The sequence below is a fragment of the Macadamia integrifolia genome, chromosome 13, assembly GCF_013358625.1.
Source record: "Macadamia integrifolia cultivar HAES 741 chromosome 13, SCU_Mint_v3, whole genome shotgun sequence".
NCBI lineage: Eukaryota > Viridiplantae > Streptophyta > Magnoliopsida > Proteales > Proteaceae > Macadamia > Macadamia integrifolia.
The window spans coordinates 3,486,952-3,504,775 of record NC_056569.1 but is presented as its reverse complement, the minus strand read 5'-3'; the positions used below and the strand labels follow the sequence as shown (position 1 = coordinate 3,504,775).

General features: G+C 38.4%; 2 protein-coding genes and 1 pseudogene across 2 annotated transcripts; 1 reads left to right on the top strand and 2 right to left on the bottom strand.

Annotated features, from left to right (window-relative positions):
- The first annotated feature begins 331 nt into the window (after nt 1–331).
- On the top strand, nt 332–742 carry LOC122059828 (60S ribosomal protein L22-3-like). Its single transcript, XM_042622863.1, has one exon. The coding sequence runs from the start codon at nt 332–334 to the stop codon at nt 740–742; it is 411 nt and encodes a 136-aa protein (XP_042478797.1).
- A 330-nt stretch (nt 743–1,072) lies between these two features.
- Nucleotides 1,073–10,842, bottom strand: LOC122059827. The gene is made up of 4 exons (XM_042622862.1): nt 10,564–10,842; nt 3,283–4,076; nt 2,071–2,655; nt 1,073–1,980 (listed from the first exon to the last, which is right to left on the bottom strand). Exons 1-4 carry the CDS (start codon nt 10,840–10,842, stop codon nt 1,800–1,802), a joined length of 1,839 nt encoding a protein of 612 aa, XP_042478796.1. The 3' UTR covers nt 1,073–1,799.
- Nucleotides 10,843–12,163: 1,321 nt separating this feature from the next.
- LOC122059826 lies at nt 12,164–17,533 on the bottom strand (annotated as a pseudogene).
- Between the last annotated feature and the right edge of the window lie 291 nt (nt 17,534–17,824).

The following is a 17,824-nucleotide window of genomic DNA, read 5'->3' as shown; positions in this document are numbered from 1 at the left end:
TTCGTTTCTTACCACACTAACAGTTTCAAAAAAACTGAAACGGAGCCTAAACATACCAAACGGTTTTCAGCGTTTTTCGTTCGATTAACACGAAAAAACACTGGAAACGTTTTTTATGAACTATACCAAACGGGCTCTACACGTTTAATACTCGTACAGTTCGTTTGCCGTTCCTTATTTTTTTGACCTTTTTTTTATTATCGTTAACCCATATCGTGCGTTTCTATTTTTTTGTCCGTTTTAACTAACAGTGTTTCCTACAACCAGAAGATCAGGCCGAATGGTTAGGATTTTCTAGTGGTGGAAGAGAAGAGAGCCAGGAGAGAAGAAGATGATTAAGCCGACGAGAGTTGCCCAGAAGGGCAAGAAGAAGGGAGTGAGCTTCGTTGTCGACTGTGCGAAGCCCGTAGAAGACAAGATCATGGAAATAGCGTCCTTGGAGAAGTTTTTGCAGGACGGGATCAAGGTCGGAGGCAAGGCTGGTGCCCTCGGTGATTCCATCACCATCACTCGCGATAAGACCAAGATCACCGTTACCTCCAACGGCCCCTTCTCCAAGAGGTATTTGAAGTATCTAACAAAGAAGTATTTGAAGAAGCACAATGTGAGGGATTGGTTGCGGGTAATTTCATCAAAGACCCCAATGTCTATGAGCTACGATACTTCAACATTGCCACCACAGAGGGTTTCCCAGGAACAACAGTCGTTGGGAAGTGAAAAGGGGTTAGAAAAAAACCCCTAGATCTCTCAGATCAATCTCTCTCTCTCTCTCTCTCTCTCTCTCTCTCTCTCTCTCTCTTCTGTTCGTCCAGTTTAAATTTAAAAAAAAATATTTTTTTACGAATCAGGTCTGATCGGCCGATCCTGATCGGTATCCGATATCCAAGATGATACCGTTACCCATCTCAGGATCGGTCTCATCCGATACCAATCCGATCTGGTCGATCCAATATCGATACTTGATTCCATGCTTGGAAGTATGCATCGAATCAGAAAAGCTGTGGAGACCCTGGAGGGAGAGTCGTTGGAGAGAATATGAATCCAATGATGTGATTGAAAAAGAAATCAACCATGACAAACAGTAGGAAATATTGCATTAATTGATTCGAAATAAGAGCTCTAGAATTTTACAATGAAGGAAATCCTGCTTCATCTATACAAGTCGGCATTGCTTCTTTGTTCCTTCTTGGTCTTCCAAGAAAATCCCCAAAAAGCCTTTGAAGCTATTGAAATTGATGTTACAGTACTACATTGGTCGTCTATCTTGGATATTCATCACAATCACAAAAATCAGGGCAACTGATTGAACCCGAAATAGATCAACAGAAAAAAGGGAAACAATTTCACAATTCCCATAATTCACTTCACCAGATCCGTCCTCCAACCAACATCAGGGGCCGTAGAGGGTGATTCAAACAGCTCCAGTGAGTTCTCCTTGCTCAGCTTCTCAGAGAGTTTGACTCGTAGATCCCTCCCAGACTGCACCGTACCCTTTCCATGGGTGGGTTTTCCTCGACACTGCAATCGCTCTCCCAGATATCCAGATTACTCTTCCTACCTCGAGTCGTGGTCTTTGGCAAACTGTAGAACCCACGGTGAAGGGTCGAACCAAACCCACAACCCATCTGAACAGCCCAAGTGGAGGGAGCCGAAATCACCTTATTAAGCTGCGGATGATGCAGGGACGCGACCACCTCGTTGATGGAGAAGGGTCGAACCCACCCTTGACGAGGAAGGAAAAGATTGCATCCGCCTGTGCTCTCATTACACACCTTTAAAAGAAAGGGTTTACACGTCACTCAAAGAGGTAAGTGGGGAGAGGATCCCAATTCCCGACTCAGATCTGTTTCTATCGTCTTTTGCCTTTTGTTTTCACGAAAATATGTTTCTATCGTCGCCGGTAAATTTTTTTCAACTTGCAATTCCATTAAGATTTCCACCACCCTATCCGAAACTATTTTCACCAAATCGGACCAATCCCTGGAAGACCCATCATAGAACCAGTAATTAAATATGTTTCAAAATCTAAAGAAATCATAGTTCTAAAAATTGGCAAGAATTGTTACGTACCCTTTACAGGAATCAAACAAGATGCCAACCGTGCCCTTTGCCAGCTCAAGCGCCGATCTAAACCTATGCAGCTGCTTGGCCGGAAAGCTTCCATCGCCCACAAGCGCAAGATCACAGGGGTTGACATCATAGAAGATGGGAATGATCTTCTTCTCGCATTCCATCATCACAGCCAATTCACGGAGACAGTTGTCAGAAGCGCAATAATTTGGAGAGAATATGGCCACCACAACCTTACATTCCTGCATAGCAGTTTGAATGAGCTTGTCGAGCTTCTCACCGGGTTTTAGACTCCTGTAATCCAAGAAAGGATGGAGGTTTAGGCGGACGAAACTATCGTAAAGCAAGGCAGCGATGCTGCGCTTCGTGTCCACCCCACGGTGGTTTATGAATATGTCAAATGGCCGAGGGGTCCTCCAATTAGCAGTTGTCCAGGACTCCAGCGTGCATCGGACGTGTATGCAGCACTCGGGATGCGTGTCATGGTACCAGCTATTGGATGCTCGATGGTGCACCGGAGAGGATCTCCTTCCCATCGTGAAAGCACTTAAAACAGCATTCCTGATTAGCTCTAATTGATCACCCCTACAAGTAGGAAGTCAGAACCTAGAAGTCATAAAAAATTGGAAGTGAAACTCAAATCATAAACAAAACATTAATTTAAAAATTCTGGGAGGAAGAAAGCTTATTATTTAGAGGTAAAATGATATTTCTTTTCACCACAAACAATCATGGAAACTTGTCCTTCACAACAAAAGAAAGACTATCTAGATAATACATGGATCTCACAAAAGAAGTAATTTCGAGGGACTGTGATTTACCCATCCATATCTACAGAGATTCGGCGTCTCCTCGCCAGGTTTCAGATCAGAATCGATGGATTCGCTTGGATCAGATTGGTATTAGCCGAGGCCGATCCCAAATCCATAGATCAGAAAGCAAATAAAAATCATTAATTTTTTTTTTTCAAAGAACATGGTAAATCCATCCGATCCGATCCGATACAGGGCCATTTGGATTAGTATAGACCGAGATCAAACCCAGTTCCCATCTGAGAACCCAGATTATGAACTTGGGTACGGTTTCAATCTAAATCTTAACCTTGCGCCTTAAGGCACTCTCAGGCCAAAAGGATGATCGAAAATCCAATCCATTGAAACATTTATTGGAAAATCACTAGAAGGGAGAGAAAGGGATTTTAATGAGGAATACCAATTTCGTAGATTCCACCCTGGCAAGTGCGTTGCTTCCTCAAGAGCTCTCCTCCACTTCCTTACCTTCTCTATCTGGTCCATGAAACGCACTTCATGGTTATGAAATGCTACCCCGACGATCCCACTCTGTGTCCGAACATCCGATGGATCAACATCATAGTAAACAGGCAGAACTGTTTGGCCAAACGTCTTTCTGCTCTCATGTAACATGACGAGCTCATCGAGGCACCACCTGGAAGAAGCATAGTTCCTGGAGAAAACAAAGATGGAAATACTCGATTTTTTGATTGCTATTAGTTGCTCTGAGACGACATCTACTCCTCTCCGGAGCTCGTCATCGTCTCTGAAGGTGTTCATCCCTCTTTGAACCATAGCAGTGTATAAGCCATCGATGAAGTTGTGGCGTGTGTCTTCATCTCTGAAACTTAAGAATACATCGTGATTCCAACCAGGAGTGGAAGACGAGCCTTCTCTTGTCAACTCAAAACATAATAACAGGGTATTTGACATCTTGTAAACTATTACTCTTCCACCGTCGGTGAGAGGTAGCGGCGATCTCTCTCTCTCTCTCTCTCTCTCTCTCTCTCTCTCTCTCTCCCTCTCCCTCTCTGAAAGGAAGACGAGCCTCGCGGTGGGGATTTGAGAAAAGGCGAGCGACCTTTGTTGAAATCGGATTCCAATTTGAGCTCTTCTCTTCTTTCTGCTGAGCATCTGCAGGAAATCAATAAGAAATACGCCGCTTTCGTGAGAAGAGATGTGTACGGATCGATTTGAATCGATTACTTGTATCACCTAAATGGTAAAACAGTAAGAAATTGTACATTTTTTTGAAAAAGCAAAAGTAAAAATGACTGATGTATGCATCAATCCTTATTGTTACTAATTTGTATTGTATGAGTATTAATTGAGACTCTTTGGGTTTTACGAGTATGAGAGTGATTTATATCTCATGGGTTAGGGTAAGGTGGGTTATGTTCCCTTTTGTTTTTTCATTATTTTGTTTCTCTTATTTAATAAAATTGTAGGATCTTTCTTGGGTCCCAGATAATATTTGAGTTAAAAAAATAAAAAATCAAGATTGATCTAGACCAATGTCGGTATTGATAACTAAAACCCTTGCTACACAGAACCCAGGGGCCCTGGTCCTCCCAGTTGAGGGATCACTCTTGATCCCAAGGCTCCATATAGAGGAATGGGATCCTACATTTCTACGGAACAAAATGGTCATTTCAACTTATGCTTGAGTGTAGAGTCCACGCTATTTTCTAAGATTCTTTACCCACAAAAGGGAAAAGATAGTCAAATACGGCGGCAAGGGTACTATTTTTGGACACAAGACTTGGGAAGACTTGAAAGACTTTATGGAAACATTTTAAAAAGGAAAAAGCGATATTTTGACTTGTCAAAACAAGCGAAGCTGGTTGTCAAGATGTTTCAGTATTCAGGATTCAGTATTGGAGATAAATCAGGGGGTAAAAAAATTGCACATCATGATTGTGTTGTGGAAAAGTATTGATTTCAGAATCATTACAGTACAGAGCCTACGCTGAGAGCATAATTCTAGGAAAAAAGAAACTGTCTATTGAAAAAAAGACAAGAATAATCATAAAATAAGAAACTTCCTACTACTCCCTTTACTACTACTACTAACATTAGACTCCTAACATTAAAGAAAACTCAGCTCAACGCTTAGCCCTTGACATGTAAACGTGCCCAACTCAAAGCTTATCCCATGATGTGTGTTGGAACAATATCTTGCATCAGTATTGGAAGGAGTTGAATTTCATTGGTTCTTTTTATTCCAAGATGAAAGCCATGGTTAGAGTAATAGTTCTTGGTTGAATTCATCTTTCGTTTTATTAGTCTAATATTGACTTCAACTCACGCTTAATTTAAATCTCAATTCTCAAACTCACCATCGAGAGCCAATAGAACACCTCTGATCAACATTTTTATGTTTCATTCGTTTGAACACTTATTGAGTATTCAAATCGTATGATCAAGAAAAATTGAATGTCTACCATGAATATATGGTGATTGCCTGCACTCTTAGAGTTCCCATGCCAATCTCAGCTGAACTTAGTAATCCTAGGATTGTAGAGGGATTAGGGTCTTCACAAATCCAGATGTAGTGCTTTTGTTTAGTGCTAGTTGTGATTGCATCTATAGTTATCATCCTAAATTCATTCTTCTTTTTCCATTCTGTCATTTATCTCAACAACTTGTTTATCAATGTACTATAATTTATAAGAGTGTCTTATTTTTCAATCTTCAGCTTCAACAGTGCAATTCTTCAATGCACTTAAAAAGCTGATTCTCCATATCTCATCCTCTTCTTGGAATGGCGTATGTATCTAAGATTCTTCTTGAGAATTTTCGCCCTAATATTGGAATGGTTCAACACATTGTTGGTTGGGATTCTTGTATTAAGCATGATCACACTAGTCATCACGTTTATGAACTTTATCGACATCATATCAACTATTACAGATTGGAATGCTGTTGAAGATTGGTTCGTTCATCAAGAAGTATCCAAAATTGAATAAATTATAAAGTGTCCTTGTGGATATCGGGATCGGTCATCATGTGCTTTATTCAACTGGATTCCTGGTATTCATAGTAAAAAAGAATGATGTCATTTGTAATTGCTTGGATTTGGTATGCTAACAGAGGAGAGTTGCAAAGATACAATAAAGAATGCAAGGTATTATGCGAAGCACTAACGGAGTATTCTGAATTTACCAAGCATGTTTCTGTCACATAAAAATGTTACTCAAAAACACAAACAAAAATAAATAAAAAATTATTTCTAACTGGAAACCCTCCTACAATACAGAAGCATTGTCTAGCAGGCCTTACTTCCATGATGTCAAATTGATTAATTAAAGCCAATTGTCATACGTTGAGAAGAGATCCAATATGTTAATATGAAAATGTTTCCTTCGGGCTCTGTTATTTCCATGTGAAAAAATAAAATAAAACACCTAAAAGAATTTTAAGATAAAATTTCCTTTTAAAATATATCTTTACCGAATTTTCTTGTTATGTAATTATTACCTGCAAACATGCAAAGCACACTAGATATGGTATCTTTTAGATTAGCTAAAACATACATAATCTTACTAAATAAGGTATGCTTTGGATTTGGCACAAGTATATTTTGTAGACCATCATGTTTCAAAATAATTTTTTATTAAAACAAAAAAAGTAGTTGCCAATCAATTTTTATTATTTTGATATGTAATGAACTAGAATCAAGCGAAAAATGACAAATGAAACAAATGATAGATAAGCATGCAATCAACTATAGGAATAGAATCTTTCCATAATAGCCAAATCCATTTTCAGAGGTGAAACAAAACTATTTAAGATTAACAAGAAAATGTGTTTTTTATGATTTAAAAGAAAAGATAATCTTAAAAGTTTATGATAAATACACTTACCATATAAATTCTATGATTTCCTCAAATGTCTTATTCTTATCATTTGCATCGTCATAATCATTTCTCATATTCTAACAACATATATCTAAGCTGGAAGTGGAAAAGAGAAATATGGTGTATGGTGTGAGTACTTTGGACAATGAGTTGTTATAATCATATATCATGCAAATAATGCATGATAGTTTTATTATCCATTGCTCATGACAAAATGCATGTCTTATAATTTATATAAAAATTAATTACACTGAACATGTACTTTATCAAGGTAATGTCTTATGTTTTCTATTACTAAAAATTAAATGGCATTAAGGCACTCATTAGCAATACCTATTATAATTTTCTGATGATTATATAATTTATCGTTTAGAATAAGGTTTTCTAGATGACTATCAAAGAATGCTTTGATGCTCCATCGATTTAGTTATTCTTAATGCTTCTTTGGTTAGGATAGAAGATGTTATTGATGAGTTAAGGTTTGTTACATAGCTAGTCAAGGAAGCCTTTCCTGTGTTTTCTTATTTATTCTGTACCCATTCGTGGGTTGCCCAGATGGTTAGGGTGAACTAGGGATTGTGTGAATTAGGCGCATGGTCTCAGGTTCGATTCCTCATCTATGCATTTCCGATTTAAGTGAAGATCATGGTGATGGGTCGCTGTGCTACTCTCCCCGAGGATTAGTCGAGGTGCGCATAAGTTGGGCCGAACACCTTTGGTTAACAAAAAAAAAAAAAAAAAAAGCCTTTCCTTAGTTTTCAATTGAGAGATCATGGTGATGGATTGTTGTGCTAGTCTCTCCGAGGATTAGTCGAGATGCGGATAAGCTGGGCTGAACACCTTTGGTTAACAAAAAAAAAAAAAAATAACCTTTCCTTAGTTTCCTATTGAGAGATGACATGTAATTTCAATCGTTGGACAAATAAGATATATTTTGAGTTAATCACTTGTCAAATTCATTTAATTTTTTTTTTCAAGCACACATTTGCTCCAGAACAATTTTTTAAAGTTTTGACTTTTAATGGATTCCACACACAGTTTTATTTTACCATTTGACCAAGTCTATTAATATGAATCTTGGTGTTTGTGGTAAGGCCCCTTAGCCTACTTATTTAAAATATTTTTTGCCCTAACCCCAAAAATGAAAAGGAAAAAAAAAAAAAAGACTCTATACTACCCTAAACTACACCTATAACACTAGTCAAATTGGGTACAGCGAAATTTTTTATCAAGTCTTTGAAATTATAGGTGTAGATAAGAAGAGTGTAAGACATTCTTTAAAAAAATTAATAAAATTTAAGCGTCCGCTTAGTGGCAGATGTTAGGTTGTACAAGAAAGTTTCCAATGCGCCATAATATAGAAAACCATTCTTCTCCTTTTTTTCATACGCCCTCTGAGAAATACTCAATTTAGGGTCTTTTTATTGTGATGAATCGGTTTTTTTTTGGGGGGGGGGGGGGGGGGTGGGGGGGCAAATGCATGCTACCACCAAACATTTGCCAACCTGTATTTCGAATTCCTAAAATGGCTAGATCAGCTTTCATTAATGGGCTCAAATCAACGGACCATAAAACCAAACTTTTCTTCTTCCATCCGGAAGACCCCTGCCAAGCAAATAATCTATGGGGCAAGAGAACACTACCTGGACAGTTACATGACGCTGACATAGCCAGTGAGAGGTTGCGTGGAAATTAGTACAGGGTAACGTGGTCTTTTTTCATCTGCTGTGTTTTATCTTACGTACATACTAAACGGTAGCATTCCTTTTTCCTATTCTTCTATATTACCCGTTCATATTTTGATCATGACAAGGCACTATGATGATAGGACAAATGAACATTATTTGCCATCTCATGTAAGATTTTATAACCTATCGCCACCATGGCTTGTAATCTGGGGTCAACCTGGGTCAAATCACCTGGATCGGATCTGATGAGTATTGAAGACCAATACCAAGTCTTGACTGATTCGATTCAATACCAATCCATGGGTATGACCCAAGGGTAAATAGGTAATAAAAAATATTTAAAAAAAAGGTAAATCTTCTGATCCAACTTGATCAAAACGATCCAAATCAATATCTATATCAGTTGAGACTGATCCCAATCCCAATCCAAAAACAGATATTTGAACCTTGATTGTCAGTGGTTAATGGATTATTGATCACATTCTAAATTGGCAGATACTACTTGATACTGGCTGATTTTTTAGGGAAAGAATCCGACAATTATGTATCGGGTGGTTCAGTGCAGGCCAAACCTAATCCAGATTGGAGAATTGAGTTGATCTGATCCTAATTCATGAAATCACGATCTCAGGTAAAAATAGTTCAAATTGTAAAATCCATGCATAAAATGATAAGGAACCAATTTAAACTCATTTGGTCTGCATTAGTTTGTTCTGTTCGATCAAATGTGGTTTAGGATATCAGATGTGAAAAAAAATAATGTTTTAAATCTCTTTACTTACATGGAATCCGTTGTAGTCTAGATGTAGTGGTGGCAAAACCTAGGCTGAACTGGTGAAACTGGATCGAACTGATCGAAAATGTCCAAGTCGAATCGAACTGATTTCTTATTGGTTTGGTTTTGACATTGGATTATTGTGAAATCAGCTGAAAATGGATAGACACCAAAACCAATCAAAACCGCACTGAACATGGGAAACGGAGCTGAAACCAAACCCAAACCAATAAGAACAAATATCAACCAAAAAATCATAAGAAAACATTTTTTTTTCCCATAATTATGTAGATATATATATATATATATACATGATAAATCAAACCCAAACCAGACCAAACCCGATGTCAAATTGATAAGATAAATCAAACTAAACTGAATCCAAATCGAACTTTGTCTTATTGGTTTGATTTCGAATTCACCTATTCTCACATCAAAACCAATTCTGCTGGACTGAAACCATACTGTCCTTGTGCTGATATGCTATCTGACAGACAGACCGATTGCTCGGAAGATGGTGCCGAAATGCAAGACCGGATTTTTGGCAAACAATGCCCATGGAAGCATACTTCCTTGCTCCATAGGCCTGGCCACATACAGTCTGCACAGCACTAGCCATGCCCAACTGTAGAGAAAAGAGTAGGAGGATAGGGATGCCAGAGAGACATGATCAAAGAGTGTTCATAATTTTCAAATTTAAGTGACAAATTGTAGTAGAATGGATTTTAAACTGTGACTTAACAAGGGTTCTTAAAATGTGCTTAATTCAGTTAACCTTTGTGCTTGATTCGGTTTACCTTTGTATGCTTGAGGTTCATTAAGTACTTAACATAGATTTTAGTTTTTGAAAGCTCCCTTACATTGAGAAGTGAGAACTAGCAAATGTGGTTCTGGAAAAGCAAGGCAGGGTCTATTTTAACAACCAGGCCAAGTTGGGCGTGTGATGGATCAACTGGTTAAGATGGACATTACCTTGGTGAGGATCCTTCGGTAAAATTATAAAGAACAATATTTTTGGAGGGGGTGTGTGTTGGGTAATAAGAACAGTACCATTCACTTCTAAATAAAAACAATCAGTTGAAGAGCTAAACAGGCAGAAAGCCTGACCTCCTCCCTCATTTGAATAAGTGCATTAAAGGTTCAAATGTGTCCCCACATACAGAGCCTTGAAAAACAGGATTATCTACTCTCCCTGAAAGATATTATTTTGACACTTTTGTTCCGTTTTACTCATCATCACGTGATCACTCATTCCATCCACCGCTCAAATTAAGATTCAGAGAGCACAAGAAATTCTCAATTCTTGGCTCCTTGAGAAACAAAAAGGAAAAATGAAAAAGAATTCAAACAATTAAAAAGGAGATTCAAAGAAGGCTCACCATGATCCCATAACTCCATAAGCAAGGCCTTGAATTCCAACATTGGCAATGGAAGCACCAGCAAGCTCCAAGGCTACCCAAAGGGCCAGTGAAGATCTGGGTCACCAAACTGAGCATGAAATTGAAGAATGAGACAGCAATTGAAGCACCAGATAGATACCATATCAGCTTGGACTCCCAACCCACCAGCCTAAGCCACCGTCCTACACACACTGGCTGCTCCTGTGGCAACAATTCCTCCACAGCTTCTGAGGACAGCTCGGAGACTCGCTTAGTCATTGATGATGCCTTGCAGCAATGGCCGAGTGGTGTCAATCCTACTATTAAATGAATGAAACACACTTGATTGCTGATATAATACAGATCTTGTCCCCTCTCAAAGACTCAAACCAATCTTCTCTCACATCCCCTCCCCTCTATAAGAATACAACAACAATTGTCTTATAAAATCACTAGTGAGGCTACATTGAGCTTACCTTGATGAATCAACTTGGTTTCTGTAGAAGTTAAGGAGAAGGTTTAAAATAAGTCTGTAGAATTAATCCTCTGTTGTCTGGACAAAGCTTGATCTTCAACCTAGTAGGTTCTTGTTCTTCATTAGACAGGCCACCTCGGAGACCCACTTGTTCATTTAGACCTCTCTTAACCCCAGTTCTAGCACCTGAATTATCTGTGTGGATAACATCAGCAGCATACAAATGGAAGCTACATCTAATCACTGCTTCACTATCTGACTCGGAATATTTCTCATCCTGCTTGTATTCCATATTGACTCCACACTTGTTCACCTGGAATTGTTTCTCTATTCTTACAGAAATGTCAATTTGATCACTTTCCATCGATGTGCAATCCTTTGCTTGTAAATAATTTGAACTTGATTGAAGCTCTAGGAGCAATTGAAGCCTTGAGGAATTATTTATTCTAAGGGACAGAAGCTGAGAACACAGACCAAAGCAAACTGGTTGTATAAAATTATTGATGTAGCTTATATCCAATGAGATCAATGAGGATAACCTTTCAAAATTTGAAAATCGTTCCAATGATGTGCAACCACCTGCATGAAATTTCTCTAAACTTGATGGAAGCTCTGGAAGCAATTTGAGCCTCATGCAATTTTGCAACCGAAGAATTTTGAGCTGAGTAAGGTGGCTAATGTTTCCAGTAAGGCTACACAAAAAGCTTTTGCATAAATCCAACTTTCGCAAGGATGATAGGTTTGCAAGATTTGCTAATCGTTCCAATGATGAGCAACCACCTGCATTAAAATCCTCTAAACTTGATGGCAGTTCTGGAAGGAATTGAAGCCTTGTGCAATTTTGCAACTCAAGGGACTTAAGTTGAGAAAGGCGATTGATACTAGTTGGTAGGCTACGAAATTTGTTATAGCTCATATCCAAATGTTGCAATGAGCACATACTCCCAATCTCACTAGGAATTGCATCATCCAATAAATTACAATTTCTCATTTTTAGTATTCCTAAATAGGATAAACCCAGGAGAGAAATTGGTAGTAGAGTGGTGGAATTAGGAATTTTTTTTAGTGAACTCCAAAACCAAAAGAATGGATTCCAATCTTTAGAGGTTGATCTCTTACATCCACTTAAAGATAAGTATCTGAGACTTCAAGCGACCAATTGAAAGGGCCGGGGAGCTCTTGTATAGCAGTGTCATCTACAAGATGTTCCCTTAAAGATCTCATATTTCCAAGTTCCTCTGGCAATTTGTCAAATTCTAAGCAACCACAAAGAATAAGATTTTCAACAGATTTCAACTCACATATGCTGCTTGGTAGATTCCTCAGGTTTCCACAGTCTTTTAAACTAAAAAACACAAGTCTCTCAAGTTGTCCAACAGAAGGGTGAACCCCAACCAAACTTGTGCAACCTTCAAATATCAATTTCTCAACCATAGGGAGTCCAGAAAAATCAGGGGTTCGGGTTAGGCCATGGGAATAACTGAGATTCAGAACTTTCAACTTCTTGAGAAACTGCATTAAAGATAGGGAACAACTAAAAGGAATAAATAATTATTTTCATGAAATATAAATTTGATTCAAGGAAAGAAATATACCATACATTGATTCCCTTCCAAAGATATTTGATCTTGTTATATTGCAAGTCAAGAGTAACAAGGTTCTCAAGATGAAAGTTAGTTGGTATGGAGTTTTTAAACGGTACCAACATAGCCATCTCAAATCCTTCGAACGATATCCATAGTTTCCACTTAGGTATATATGATTGATTTGGAGCAGTCTTAGTCTCTGAATCTTTGCAAGCGCTTTAGTACTGAAGAAATGATCTTCTTTAATTCCACACATGTTTAGAGTAAGTTCTTCAACATTCTTTGTTCCTTGAATAACAAAGAACATTAATGAAAAAATGTTGTACACATACACCCAACCCTTCACCCCCGCAACACATCTACAACCATCCTACACTAATATCGTCTTCAGTAAAAGTAGGCAGCTGGACTAAAGTAGATTGTGCTTTGTTTGAAGATGAACCACCAATTTCAAACTTCACCTTCTCTCTAGATTTTTCTTGACATTCATCACAATGAATAGGAGCTTCTTTGCTAGGATGCAACATAGCAGATTCATCAAAAGTAACATCTCTACTAATAAGAAATTTTGGAGACTTTGGATCAGGACACCACAACCTGTATCCTTTCACTCCAAATCCATACCCAAGAAAAATGCATTTCTTAGCCCTAGGTTCCAACTTCCCTTCATTTACATGTGCATAAGCAGGACATCCAAATACTTTTAAATTTGAGTAGTCTGCAGGTTTACCTGACCAAACTTCTTCTGGAGTCTTGCATTCAATAGCTGTGCAAGGAGATCGATTCACTAACAAGGTTGCTGTGTTAACTGCTTCTGCCCAGAACTCCTTACCCAATCCTGCATTTGATAACATACACCTCGCCTTTTCTAACAAGATTCTATTCATACGCTCTGCCATTCCATTCTGCTGGGGTGTTTTAACAACTGTATAGTGTCTTGCAATACTTTCATTTTTGCAGAACTCATTAAAGTCACCTTCACAAAACTCTAGACCATTATCGGTTCTCAACTTTTTAATTTGTTTTCCGGTCTGCTTCTCAAACAAATTCTTCCACTGTTTGAAAGTGACAAATACTTCATTTTTGTGCTTCAAGAAATAGACCCAAATCTTCCTAGAGAAATCGTCAATGAAAGTAAGCAAGTATCTTGCACCAACCCCCTTTGAAGTAACCCTAGAGGGCCCCCATAGGTTTGAATGAATGTAGTCCAAAGTTTCCTTGGTCCTATGAATAGTAGTACTGAAACTAACTCTTTTCTGCTTCCCAAACACACAATGCTCACAGAACTCCATTGCTCCTGTACTCTAACTACACAATAAGCCCCTTTTACTTAATGATGCCATCCTTCTTTCACTCATATGGCCTAACCTCATGTGCCATAAATTTGTGACATCTGATTCAGACATAGATGATGAAGCTGCTGCAACAGACCCAGTGATTGTAGTACCCTGCAACACATACAAACTGTCAACCTTAATTCCTTTCATCAATAAGAGTACCCTGCAACACATACAAACTGTCAACCTTAATTCCTTTCATCAATAAGAGAACACCCTTGCTGATCTTTATGACTCCACCTTTAGAGTATACTTGCACCCATTTGAATCAAGAGTGCCTAAACTGATGAGATTCTTCTTTAAATCAGGGACATGTCTGACATTAGACAAGGTTCTGACAATGCCATCATACATCTTGATATTGATCGTTCACATTCCAATAGTCTTACAAGAAGCATTATTTCTCATCAACACAACTCCACCTTGAACTAATTCGTATGTTGAGAACCATTCACGATTGGGACACATATGGTAGGAACAACCAGAGTCAATAATCCATTCATCTTGTGATCTAACTTTATCATCAGTCACCAAAAGCATATTAGACTCACTCTCATCTTCAGCAATACTAGCTTCTGCAGAATCATCTATTTTCTGTTGATTTTGAGCACCACCACCTGCCTTTTACTTATTTAAAAGCTTATAGCATTCAGATTTAATATGCCCCTTTTTCTTACAGTAATTGCAGGTTAAATTCTTATGCTTAGATTTTGATCTAGCCTTCTTTTTGTCACCATCTGAACCCCTTTCATTCATTCTCCCTCTAGCTACCAAACCAACACCATCAGATTTATTGATAGATGTCAACTCATCATCAATCTTCTGCTTGCTTTGTAGATTCGTTTTGACATCCTCAATAGAGATTGTCTCTCTACCATAAATCATGGTATCCCTAAAATGCTTATAAGATGGAGGCAGAGAACATAACAATAATAGGGCCAAATCTTCATCGTCTATTTTAACATCTATCCTTTTCAAATCAGTAACAATAGAATTGAACTCAGATATATGGAATTTAATAGAAGTACCTTCACCCATATGAAGGGTATATAGTTGTTGCTTCAATCTTAACCTATTGGTGAGGGATTTGATGAGGTAGAGGTTCTCTAACTTCACCCATAACTCTGCAGCCGTTTTCTCTGAGAGAACTTCCTATAGAACATCATTCGAAAGACACAACTGAATAGCTGAAAGGGCTTTATCATCCAAATCGTTCCAATCATCATCGGACATAGTTGCAGGTTTCTTCGCCTTCCCAAATAGGGTTTTCTTCAGACCCTATTGTGTGAGAACAACCATCATTCGAACCTACAATAAACTAAAACTGATGTTACCATCAAACCTATCAATATCGTGTTTCGTTGAAGCCATGGATCGAAGTAACCCAGAGCTCTGATACCATTTTGTTAGATCAAACACCAAGAAACATGAATAATAAAGAGACAATAGATCCGTACGACAGAGATTTAACGAGGTTCACACACCAGGGTGTTGTGCTATGTCCTCGGGCGAAGAAGAAGATGATTCACTATGCAAAAGAGAAATTACACCCTAGCAGCGACGAGGAAAAACTCGCCCTGAAACCCTAGCTGTGTGAAAACCCTGGAATACAATGACTTTCTCAACAAGCAACAGTACATTATATATACTCCAAATCGCAGGTCGACCCATCGGGTCTTGGTCGATCCTATCTAACCATACCGCGGGGGCATAGCCCCGCACCCCCTATCGGCCCAATCCCTCTGCTTCCATCACAAATCTCAGAAAATTCTTCATTCGGGTCGCCACCAAAATATGTCGGATCGGGTCAATCTTCAAAACGGGTCAAGAATTCGAGACAAACTTAACAGACTCTTTACCGTATGTTTTGTCAATACATTGTAGACGTCATCATGAAACCACAATTTGCTACATTTTTCGGGCTCTTTCGGGGATTCTTCACAAACAATTTCCCTTCGCATATCTCGAAGTAAATCATGCATCATCACCTTATCCTTTTCTTTGATTGTTATGAGTGACTTATGGATGAGAACACTAATGCCAATTTCTGGGAGAAATCACAACTGTCTAGTATCGTAATGACATGGTCTTTGTCCATCCCAATGAAGTAACATGCAATATCAAGGAATATATCCTTCTCTAGATCCTCGTTCAGTGCATTAAATCTTATTCCAAGTATCCTTTGAATTTCATCATGAGGAATTCTTTTCAGTTTCTCTATTGCACTCTTGTATTCAAGAATGCTTTTGTCAGATGGAAAAGAACTCAAAACTTGAAGAGCTAAAGGAAGTCCATCGACATAACGAACTATACTCTCTGAGAACTTCAAATAATCTTTTGTTGGATGGTCATTTCCAAAATGCATGCCAACTGAAGAGCTTAAGAGATTCGTCTCTATTCAACTCTGTGATTTTATATATTTCATCAACCTTGGCATTTTTTAACAAATGCACATCCTTAGTTTTTATGATGATTCTACTTCCCAAACCAAACCAACTACTGCTTCCAGCCAATGCATTTAATTGGATCAATTGATCCACATCATCTAGAACAAGAAGAACCCTTTTGGAGTAGAGTTTTTCAGTGATCATATTGACACCTCTATCTACATTGCTTATGTTCATGTTTCTTTGCAGTAGGATATCAGAAAGAAGATGTTCTTGCAAATGAACCAGACCATTGGGTTGACTTGACACTTCTCTAGCATTTGCATGAAAGCTGCAACCTTCTAATTTGTATAAGAATAGTTTAAAGACAGCCTTGGCAATGGTGGTCTTACCAATGCCCCCTATACTGCAGATCCCTACAATGCGAATATGATCTGATCTGACACTTAACAATGATTTCATTTGTTCGAAGCGGGATTCCAATCCAACTTGGTACATGGCAACATGCAAATGCGTTTGTTTCAAGTTACTCAAAACCTTGTGAACAATTCTTTGTATAAACTTTGACTCATATCTGCCAATTGTAAACCAACCAAGAAAATATAAGCTTATAAAATTCGTAAGGAGATGAAAAGTGATCAAGGCAAAACAAAATATTAAGTAAATTTTGTTGTCTAATTTTTGTTGTTGCTACTAATAGTGGGTGGACATCTGGACCCTACGGTCCTTATTAATATAAGTTTAAATCCAAACAAAGTTTGCCTCGTGTGGAGCATTACCGATTAATGAAGGGATACACAGAAATCATGATCTTCCCCAGAGAGAGCTGATCAAGTTCTTACACAAAATCCCTTTTCATACCAGACTAATCCACACAGATGGAATTCACGTAAGAGACTCTTCCTTCAAATCAAACTCCATACCCCTTCACCTAAAGCTTGCCCCTCATTTTTGGCCTCTCCCTCTTTAATCCGTTGGCCATACACTCCTTCGCTTAATGCAAAGACTTTGACTCTCTCTCTCTCTCTCTCTCTCTCTCTGTTGAAACAAAATCATTAAACTTCAGAGGGAAAATCAATTGAAAGGAGAGAGAGGTTTTAGTAAGGATTACCCATTTCGTACATCCCACCCTGACAAGCCCCTTAGTTCTTTAAGAGCTCTCCTCCACCTGTCCACTTTCTCCATCTCGACCTTGAAACACTCTTGTTGCCATGCAAATACTTCCCCGAAGATCCCACTCTATTTTCGAACATCCGATAGATCAACATCATAGAAAACAGGCATAACCGTTTGGCCGATCGTCTCTTTGCACTCGATTATCTTGACTAGCTCACCGAGGCACCACCTGGGAGAAGCATAGTTCCTGGAAAAGACAATGATGGAAATCCTCGATTTCTAGATTTCTTTCAATAGCTTTGAGTCGATATCTTCTCCTCTCCTGAGGTCGTCATCTCTGAAGGTTTTGATCCCCCTTTG

What these genes read in the sequence shown, in the direction of transcription:
- LOC122059827 (XM_042622862.1), bottom strand. Translation starts at nt 10,842, where the DNA reads ATGACTAAGCGAGTCTCCGAGCTGTCCTCAGAAGCTGTGGAGGAATTG. An exon ending in TATGGAGTTATGGGATCATG is followed by an intron (nt 4,077 to 10,563) that starts GTGAGCCTTCTT and finishes TTTACCATTTAG; the next exon opens with GTGATACAAGTAATCGATTC. An exon ending in GGGTGGAATCTACGAAATTG is followed by an intron (nt 2,656 to 3,282) that starts GTATTCCTCATT and finishes TCCTACTTGTAG; the next exon opens with GGGTGATCAATTAGAGCTAA.
- LOC122059828 (XM_042622863.1), top strand. Translation starts at nt 332, where the DNA reads ATGATTAAGCCGACGAGAGTTGCCCAGAAGGGCAAGAAGAAGGGAGTG.